The sequence below is a fragment of the Cynoglossus semilaevis genome, chromosome 20 (genome assembly GCF_000523025.1).
Source record: "Cynoglossus semilaevis isolate Cse_v1.0 chromosome 20, Cse_v1.0, whole genome shotgun sequence".
Lineage (NCBI taxonomy): Eukaryota > Metazoa > Chordata > Actinopteri > Pleuronectiformes > Cynoglossidae > Cynoglossus > Cynoglossus semilaevis.
The window spans coordinates 5,020,648-5,031,507 of record NC_024326.1 but is presented as its reverse complement, the minus strand read 5'-3'; the positions used below and the strand labels follow the sequence as shown (position 1 = coordinate 5,031,507).

At 42.3% G+C, this 10,860-nt stretch overlaps 1 protein-coding gene across 1 annotated transcript in view; it reads right to left on the bottom strand.

The window, feature by feature from the left end:
• Positions 1–10,860, bottom strand: part of LOC103396171 (5'-AMP-activated protein kinase subunit gamma-1-like) — a 22,002-nt gene that overhangs the window by 4,424 nt on the left and 6,718 nt on the right. Inside the window, 5 exon segments of the mRNA XM_008334164.3 lie at positions 784–907; positions 1,429–1,535; positions 2,650–2,701; positions 5,627–5,687; positions 5,689–5,839. Coding sequence (XP_008332386.1) covers positions 784–907; positions 1,429–1,535; positions 2,650–2,701; positions 5,627–5,687; positions 5,689–5,839 — 495 coding nt within the window.

The following is a 10,860-nucleotide window of genomic DNA, read 5'->3' as shown; positions in this document are numbered from 1 at the left end:
TGCAACAGAACAAAAAACAAACCAACAAACAAACAGTGAATCAACAAGCTGCTCCATACCTGAGCAGAAGAGACAACACAGAAGGGTGTGGCTCAACAACAACAAAAAAACCCTTCTTCCCTCTGTCGCCCACGTTTGCCTCCCTCCCCCGTGCTTCCAACATTTATTATTCATCACAGGCTGACTTGCAATAAACTCGACGCGGCACAACAAAGCCAGTTTGGATACTGACGTTACTTGGCTGACATGACGCAGGCCTTGGGGTTTTTTTACCCTGTCTGAGTGCAGGTCAACTCAGGAGTCCTGGCTGTGTTTAATGGTTTATGACAGCTATAATGATTTCTGCTCAATGTACGTAGTGTCACGCTCCACTGGCCGTGACCGGCTGCATTAACACACTGAGCTGCCTGTGCAGAGGTGCACCAATATATCGCTTTTTTCCAGAGGGGAAACTAACCGAGCAGTAAAGTCTTCTGAAAAAGACTTTTTTATGCAGTGAGCCCCAGGAATAATGTGCATTTTTCAAACGATGTGGACCAAAAAACATTTTAGGTGGTACACAAAAATAGTGTACATATATATATATAAATGCACACCTACATACATACATATATAAACATACGTAATTCATAAATATACATAACATGAAAATCCGGATCATTTCATCCTTTTAAACGCAGTACTTTGCTTATTTGTTTTAGAGAAGTATCAGTGGAAGTCCTCACAGACACTGCGCCACCAGCCCCTCTTGAAATAGTACACATTGCCAATTTTAAGATACCCATAAAACAAATAAAGTTCTGGAAAATGTTCTGTCATTCTTACCCACAAAGCTTTGCTTCTCTGTGTCCCATAGTGGTGCAGCTCGTACACCATTTGCTACCAGGGCGAAGAACGCTTTCTTGACCTGAAGGTTAAAAAATAATAATAACAATAAAAAAATAAATATATTTATTATTTGTTTAATAATACAAAGTACTTCATTATTCAAAGTTTTTTAAGCCTGTAACATTCCAGCCTGAGCATTGTGACTTCTGCACTGGCCGTTTACCAAAACATGGAATTCCTTGAATGTATTTTAAATTTGTACTGCCTCCGTGTCTCAGCTCAGGTATATTTAGTGGTTGAAGTTTTACATATCAAAGAACTGGAGCCGGCAAACGTTTACTATTCAACGACTTTATGACAATCCCATCAGTCATTGAAGACGCAATTATCCTTCTTTTAAACATTAACCCTCAGTTTTCCAGACAGGTGACCTTTAGATCACACACTGTCAACATTCTGTTGTATTTTGCCGTGAAGCAGTTCATGGTAATTGTGATTTTAGTTTTAATTTTTTAATTTTTTTTATAATCAGGCTTTACTGTGTACGTCACTCTCTTAACAAATGGACACACTGATTGTCGTGCACGCATCAGTACTAACTTGGAGCGCTGTGTCGAACACCACCAGCTTAGAGCTCGTCGGGACAATGTCGTAGCACTTGTGGGATTTCATAAAGCGCGTGTAAATATCGCTCTCAGTTTCAGCAGCTGGAAGACAAAAAGAAGAGAGAGGAAAATACTTGAAGAGGAAGAGGAACTCTCACTGGGAATATGTAATGACAGGCTACAAACAAAACACTCTCACAGCCTAAACAACCATTACTGCTCTGAACCACTTACTGCCACTTTACTGTTCCATGTTACTGATAATTATGATCCACTCCCAACACAGGAGCAGGTGGAAAAAACTCAGTGAAAGCTTGGCTGAAGGACTAAGAACATTAGGATAATTCCTTTCCCACAAACACTGAGCAGATTAGTTTATTTACAGGATTTAATCAGAAATCTCATCGAAATGTGTCCAAGGCGGACTCTCTGTTTGACATGTCAGATTAAACTGACGGGCAACATTAATTACACAATAATAAAAATGATGATAATTAGGAAATGACTTTGAAACACCACGCTGAAGCAGGAAACTCTGGAAGAATGTGGAGAGATTTTGGGTTGTACAGCACAAGACAAAACCAACCTGATCCTCTCAGCATCCTTTCAGTTGTTTTTTTTTTTTTTTTTTGCAGGATATGTTTGTTGGTGAGGAACTTGGATAATGAAGGAAAAAATGGACTACATGTGAAATATATATTTAAAAAGCATTAGCTATCAGTTTTTTGTCAATATTCAGTGTCATTTTGAACATGAACACATCAGCAAAACAACACCCTAAAATGCTAAAAGAAAACTTGGAGTTGAAAATCTGATCTCAGACTGAACATAAAAGTAAAAATACTCAAAACGACATGTCAAAAATAGCATAAGTTAAATGACTTTCTTTTATATATTACACACATTTCAATCAGTCAAAAGTAATAGATAAAACACCGTGATTACTACCAAATACCAAAAGACAATGTAGATTTTCATTAGGAGTTTAATCTAAATATCATGTATCACCTGCCGTGACCTCTGGGTATAATCATCATTTATGTCCATTTAAGACATGATGATGCTTAAAAGTGAACTTAATTCTCTCAGAATGACACTCTAATACTAATCTAACACCTGTACCATGGATTATAATCCTCTTAATCCCGCACCTCTGGCTCCATAATAAACCTCTATAAGGACCGGAGACACAGGACACGAAGACAGAAACACCTACCATCATCATCAAGTTCAAGTTTCTCCAGCATGCCTTCAGATAATCCGTAGACCTGTGGGAGAGGACAGAGGACAGACAACAGATAACAGAGAAACAGATCTCAACTTTGCGCTGAAATCCTCTCACAGCTGCGCTGCACATAAAAAAAAACTTTGCTGTGAATTGTGTGTGACCAGCAGGGTGAAGCCACAGTTTCCCCAGCGGCCTCAGCGCACTGTGGTCGCTGCGTCAAAGGAGAGGAAAAAGACGGTGAAATGATAATAATCGAATCATGGGCTCGAAGCAGCGACCCGAAATCCGCAAAAGTCGGACAGATTTCAGTACAGGTAACAGGACCAAAGCATTGCGGAGCTGCAACTTTACTTGCACGGTATTAATAGACTGCGCACACCCCCTTGGACTCAGAGTGGAACAGTCCTGATCCATTTACTGCAGTGGAGGCAGATCCAGTGAGTGCAGACGCTGCTGCTCACACACCGTGTCAGAGGTTCGACAGCTGCTTCACTGACAACACGGTCAACGCCACAGTCGGTACTGAAACCACGGCACTCACCTCAGGAGAAGCCTGGCGTGGAGAGAGGCTGAAAGAAAGCAGGAAGCTGCTCACACCGTGGACACACCCCTGCATGCAGAGGCTGCGTCTCCATATTAGGAAATCCCCTGCGTTGCTAAGCAACAAGAAGCTGGGGATACCTCGTTAACATCCTGACTAAAACATGACTGTAAAGTCAAATCAACACCAGTTAATACCGAACTGAAGTCGAGTGGTAGAAATGTGTATAATAACTTAATTAATCCGGGGTGAAATGGCGCTGCAGCAGAGTCGGATTTTTGTTTGTTTGTTTTGCAATGTTTAACTTTGTTAAGATCACAAGACTGGGATAAACACTATCATCAGTTTCAAATAAAACTGATCATATTATTTCAGTTAAGTGTCTGATGTTTAAACTGACAGTCGTCACAGTATCTTTGTAGAGTGGTGAAAATTATAATGTTTAACACATTTTTAACCTCAACACGATTATGACTCATTTTAATACCACACTGGATATGCATGACTAACCAAACATGTTTTAAAAATATTATAAATTGGTCTTTGCCCAAACTAGAAGAAAGTTTGAACTCGATGTTAGCCCAGCGATAATGCAAAGAAACAGGTTGTGACCTGGTCCACCCGTGGAATCTTTTAGGAATAAATGTAGGATACGTAGTGTAGAGAACATGCAAATAATCAAAAGTAAATATACTTTTTAAGAGATGGCCTAATATTTTAGTTTGGGTTAGAATTCATTAGAACAAAGGGGAGTGGTACTGCATAAACGTGCTGCAGTGGACTGTGACAACTAGAAAACTATCAGTACAAATATAAAATTAATATTTTAAGGATTTCAAGACATAATACAATTACATTCAAAAATAAAGTCTATAAAAAGAATACTGGAAAATCCATCACTCCCAGTGCAGGGCGATCAGCACATCAAGTCCCTCAAATGATGTCAAACTGTGTTCTATACAAATATCCATCAGATTCAACTCTCTTACATTATCTGTTTCCTTTTTCTGGCCAGCGTTCGCAAACACAAGCTACCTCGTCTTTTCCCAGTGTAGTGCAGCAAAACTCACAGCGCCATCCGCTTGTGCCGTGTTTTGTTGAGAGTTTTACACTCAGTCTACCTCCAGTGTGCTTCTCACTGATTCATGATTTCCCTCGGCCTGAGTATAATCACAGCTCGACCACTGCAGCAGTGCAGGGTGAGCAGGTCTGCAGAGCTGCTGTGGGCTGTTAAAATAGTCCCCAGCGTTGCCCCTGCAATGGTGACACAGCACTTCTCTTGCCAAAAACTGCTCCTGCACTTTCATAAATCAAGCCCTGCTGCACCGCCGCGGGCAAACACTCTGCTTCAGTCTCGCACAGGAAATGTCCAGCAAAGAAACTAGTAAATCTGTGGCGAAATTGTATTTTTGCCCGAGACGTAACGTCACCTGACAACGACAATCGTTATTACACATGAGGGAGGAGGAGGAGGAGGAGGAGGAGGAGGAGTGTGACGAGTGGGTGCTGACTCATCATCGCCGCTCAGCCACAATCATCTCTGGGACGGTGATATCAATACACGACCGTGGTGATGAAATATCGATCTGCTCCTCAGGCCAGAAAACACCATCACTCACAGCAGACAGGTGGAGACAGAGGCTTCGAGTTTTATTCATTAAATCCCTGCCGCAAGTCATGACATCATAAGTAATCTGGAGTTTCATTCTGACTCACGCCAATCCTCAGAAGACACCCGGTTAAATCGGTCTCGCGACGAGGACTTTATCTCCTGACTAAGTCAACGCTTAGTTAAAATAAAATATTTTTGAACTAATTAAGTCTTTTAAAAATTATGATTAAGAACACCACACACAATCTTACACGGTTGCATTAACACTTGATGCTGAGTGATGATGAATATGAATCAAGATTAAATAGATGTACAGTATGCAGCATAAAAAAAGTCAAATTCAGGAACCACTGAACTCATGAACTAAAACTAGTTACCACAGTTTTAGGCAACAATAGTATTAAAGCTCAATATTAGGAGGATTGCACTACCATGTCTTTTTTTTAACCTGATGCATCATTTACCATATATATAATAATAGAGAGAACCATATCTAGCCTTTAGAAAAACACATTCTTTTTCTATCACCTAATGTTTTTCAAGGTCATGGGTGGATGGTTAATCCCAACATTATCGGATGAAGGGAGTGTGTGTGTGTGTGTGTGTGTGTGTGTGGGGGGGTACTCTTTCAAACTGCAGGGCCATAGAGACAAACAACCATTCACACTGACATTCGCACCTACATTCACTCGTGAAGTGACCGAGTAATAACAAATTTAGTTTCAGTTTAGTTTTCTCTAAATCCAAATATAAAGTCCATACCAGGAACAGTATTTGTTTGTCAACTGACAGCTGCTTGTGTTGTGACTCACTTGTGAGGTAGAGTAAACTGGCACAGGGCTTGATGAAGGGATGGGGGGTTTCGCAGAAGGGCTGTCCTGTGTCTGGAGGTGTAGACAGCGAGCGCAACCTGTAGCTCGTCTCCAAGCGTTCAGGACTCGGCCTGCTCGGCTGGACCTCCTGGGGGAAGGCGGGCTGGCTGGCCACCTGTGCGGGGGTGCTGGGTGGTGTGGAGAGACCAGAGGCTGTGAAAAGACGAGACAGTTTCTTTAGGCCTGAGGCAGAGCTCCACTGACATCAAAACTCTGGACGCAGTTGACAGGTAGAGTCGGCTGGACTGAAGGGCTACAGCACCGACTGCTGCAAATACCACGAATACCACGAATACTGTCACATGCTATAACAGAGAGGGAACGCATATCTGATCCAGCCGGGACTGAAAGATCCGTGGGCGATAGCACGGATACCAGAGATTGAACCACAGCCCTGCTGCTGACAGACAGAGGTATGTTACATAAAACATCATCAAGACAGAAGCTGAAAATGAAGCTTTAATATTTGATCAGGTCAACAAGTAACTTTGAGTTGTTATAAAAGGAAGGAAAATTATAACAATAGAAATAATAATGATATAAGTTATTATTTTTGTAATAATAATAGTAACACTTGCTTATTATTATTATAGTTATTATTATTTCTACAACCAATGTAGTAAAACTATTTCTTTTTTGTGTTTTTTTTAACCATAGACTGCACATTTCTCATTTCTCACATTTCACATATGTTCCTGGTTCCTGCCACATTAAAAGTATGTGTGTATTTCTTGCGTGTGTTCCCACCTATCATTGAGCTAATTGTTTTATGTCGTTCAAAGACAGAAGTTTTAAACACAGTCTTTGACTGTCACACCAGGTCGCCTCCTAAAATATAATGTGCTACATAACTCTGTGGTCATTCAAGAAGAGGAGGGTTTTTTTAGTGGTGGGATCAGAAGTCAAAGGCTGACCGCTGACAGCTCCCGTTCCTCCTCCTCCCTGTGTGGCCCCACGGTCAATTTTTACTAAGACAAATTGACCGGCGTGTTGTGAAAATGTCTTTTTTTTTCTCTGTTTGTGAAGGTGAAGGTAACCTGTGATGTTTAATGTCTGCCTCCCCCTCCTCCCCCTCCTCCTGCAGCAGGATGCAGCGTTAAGCCCCAGGACAGTGTAACAGTCAGCTGTCGGTGACGCAACTCCTCCTGTGACACGTCACATGACAAGCCCCTCTGCCGCCACATTCTCTTTCACGTCAGGTGTCACAGTCTTACGGACGGTGACACATGACGCTCACGCTGGCTGAGCTCCTCCCTGCTGACATATTTCTGAGACCAGCCAACCAGTGGACCAAGTGATCTGGACCAAACGGTTCACATTTCAAGTCCTCCAGCGTGGGACCAGTTTACACTGGTGTGAGGGCAGAGCCAAGACTTTGTCAGTATTATGTTGTTCAGCACTGGCAGATCATTACACCCAGTCACTGGTACAGAAATGAAAGACATTTCCTTCTGAATGTCATGTGATACGTCCTTCTCTAAACACTAGCTTTTTTACCAGCGTTTTTGTTGTTGTTGTTGTTGTTGTCGTCTATCTGCTCTCCACATTATCTCTTGACATTTAGTTGGCGTGGACTGGCCCTCTTTGGGGTGCTCCGCTTCGGCCATGTAGTCTTCTTAATTTAGCTACGCTGTTGTGGCACATTCCAGAGGAGGAGATAACAGCGGGTGAGAGTCCTCTCCTGAGCCTGGTTGATGGTTGGGCAGCTTGACACTGACCAGGAAATGGGAAGTGGATGCCTTGCTTTATGTGGGTACTAGCTTTCTTGCATTACAAATACTATTATTGCTGCTCACTTATCTGCATGTTAGTGGTCTCGCAGAAATAACAATCAAACCCTAGAAAGCACAGACATCTCCAGACTGTCAGGTTTTCCAGCTGCCTGTAAACGGGATTTTGTCAAGAGGTTCAAACTGGTGAACAATGTTGAACGTTGTACGGCAACTTCTGTTGCTCAGGAAAATTTTAAGTGTTATCTAAAAATAAATAAACAAGAATAAACAATGTAATGAGCGAAGTAAGCACTTAATAAGTGTATATTTAGTCAACATTAAAAAATGCATGAGACAACTGTTAAACCCACGATTCTTCACTTGAAATACTAACTCTCTTACCACTAGATGAAGAACCAGTACAGGCCCACTGTACGTAGTACTGTGTCTTACCACATAACACAGCTGCTGGTGACTTGGCTTTCAATAATATTTGTGAAATGTGTGTAATGTGTATTGCAAATTTAAACTATAGTAACATAACATTACGTGTATTTTTCTCCTTTTTTACCCATTCGTATTTGGGTTTTTTGGAGAATTTTTGTTCTAATTTTTTTAAATGTAAAGTCCATTGAAACGAATGTGTTTTCTTTTATTTAGGCCTGAGCTATAGTAGAAGTAGTAAGCTGTAAACTACATGACCCTTAATAGCAATCTGGGCTAGTTTCATGAGGTCCTTGTAAAAGAAAAAAAAAACCCCGACTTGTTAGCACTTCAGTAACAGCACTATTACTGACGTGCATTACACTTATGTGCAAACTGGGTCATTTAATAAGCAGTCACAAAACACACCGAACCAAAGTCTCCCTGCTTCACTGGACCAGCACTAACACTGGGGTCTTACAGAGTGCAGTGAGCACTGTAACCACCACTGTTAGCACCTTTACAGTGTACCACATCTCCATCAAAGGGCTTATGCTTTAGGCTGAGGTGTCACCACATTGTACACTGCTTTTACAATGGCCTCTACAAATACATGGCCACATATAGACATGCATCACTACGACAGCAGCGGGCGACTCCTCTGAGGTCAGACTGGCTCTAAATCAGGAACCGTGAAGTCGACGCGATGAAGGACCACTTGAACAACCACACAGAGGCTCCAACGAGGCCACGGATCAGACTGTAGGAGCTAAAGCTTCACACAAATTGTAATTGTGTAGACTGGGAAAAAACAGGACAGTCCACTTGTCCCTCTCCCTAAACACCTTGGACAAAATGACCTGGGCGACTGAGAACCTACAGAGACAATCAACTGCAAACCGACGATAAAATGTCAGCTTATACTTTTAACTTACAATAATGGAAAGGCTTCATAACGTAACGAGACTGCGGTGATAAATCCTCACGCAGCGCTGCTGAAACAATCAAACTGATGGAGACGTGCGACTTAAAGTGACGGCAGGCTCTCTCTGCCTCTGCTCCGCCTCTCATACACTTTTACCACTTGGCCACTTGCCTCGTTCCTGTCACTGTAGACCAGAGACCCAGCACGTACAGTAACCAAAACCTACAGCTATATGGAGCGTCCACAGCTACACAACACACGACAGTCACTCTGATTACATGTGTCTAATCATAATATACTGTAGATCTGTTTATGTGAAAGAGTCCATTAAGGTCAATCAATCACCAAAGTGTCTTCACTGAAAGTATAAATAATGTTCAGATATAAGATCTACGTCCAGACCAGATGGAGAATGCAGGAGTTACATTTCTAGCTCTGAGCTCTATTTTTTTTTTCACCCTTAATCTCAGACCTAATCTATGATCTAATTAATCTATAAATCTATGTGGTTTGATGAAGCAGACAGATTACCAGACAAACAGGACGCCTCCGACTGATGTCTCCCTCCTAACCCATCCTGCTCCTTCCGTTTCTTGCTCCGTCTCAGGCTGCCAAACCTCTTCATGGAACACAGTGGGGTGTGCACTCAAATCTGCATCCGACCATGACATGTGCATCACAAGAGGGTGCAGTAAGGGCTTAAGGTGAGAGATGCTCCATTTCTAGGTGAAGAAAGTTGATCTACAAGAAAAAACAGTCTGGTGACCTGTGCTGAGGTACAGAGAAAAGAAAAATATGATTTGATGTAGTGATCGAGCAACTGGTTCCTCTTCCTCTTTTTTGACACTGATAGACCAGAGTCTGTTTTTTACTCTAGTAATCCATAGAAGAAGAAAATCTTTTTGGTGGTTCCATCAAGATTAACATTCTTCTCTTTCTTGAAGCCGGCAACAGCAGAAAAGCAATCCTCCCTGAAGCGCAGAGTCGATAGGACGAGTCTACTGGATGGAGGAAAGTCTACTCGTGTGACACAGCCTTAGCAATGTCTCTGTCACCAGAGATCCGCGCAACAACTGGAGCGTACCACAGCGCCTGGTCCCCCCCGGTCGAGTCTGTGCTTTAAATTGTCAGGTGCAGCTGTGGGTGGCATCTCTTTAATATAGCACTCGTGTCAGCAGCCTGTAAAAGGAGGCCAGTCAGTGAAGGTTACACCAGCCATTGGCTCAGGCTGCACGTCTCCCCACCCCCATTCTTACACTTCCCTCCCCCTTTTTCACAGTAAATTCAGCACAGGCACATCTGTCTCACTTCATCTGCACTGCTGAGATTAAAAACATTTGATTTACTTTAAAAAAAAACTAAAAAAAAAAAAAAACTATAGAAACAACTACAATAATCATCCAACCTACGTGAGGGCTGTAGCCTTCAGGGGCCACACCTCTGAGAGAGCCGAGGCCGTCCCATGTCAGGTGACAGCACAGGGACATCCCATGTTCTGTCAGCTGATCAGTCAGCTTCCATTCAACGCCATGAGCCTCTGCTATCCTTAACAGATGGTCCACTTGGTATTGGCTGCTCACATTAGCTACAGCACGGATCTCAATTAACATGTTGTGCAACTGTCCCACTCTGCTCAGTGGGTCGACGGCCAAACGTGTGTGACGTGGTGAGGTGTCGGTGACGCAGCGGCTAACCTTAAATGTCCTGAGAAAATCACTGTCACCTCATTCTTATCAACACAAATTCTGTCTTTTTTGGGACGTTTTTTGGAGAGTAGAGCTGGGCTTCGGCCCGTCAGCCAGTAAGGCATGTTTCAAGAAAATGACAGTCAAAACTTCCCACTTCCTTTATTTACTAACAACAAACAGCACTCGGTAGCAACAAGGAAAGTGAGAAAGAGAGAAAAAAAACATGGCATGGTTGTGTAAAGAGGGTCTGCTGGACTTCCAGATAAGGAGATGAAAGCACTGCAGCAGTGACAGACTGACAAAGTGCAGGCCACGGGAAACACACACTGTTACAGTAGCTGGGAATCAAAGGGCATTTTGATTCCACGTGTGATGAATTAAACCTAAATAGACATTTAAAAAAATCACCACACATCAAAATATTCT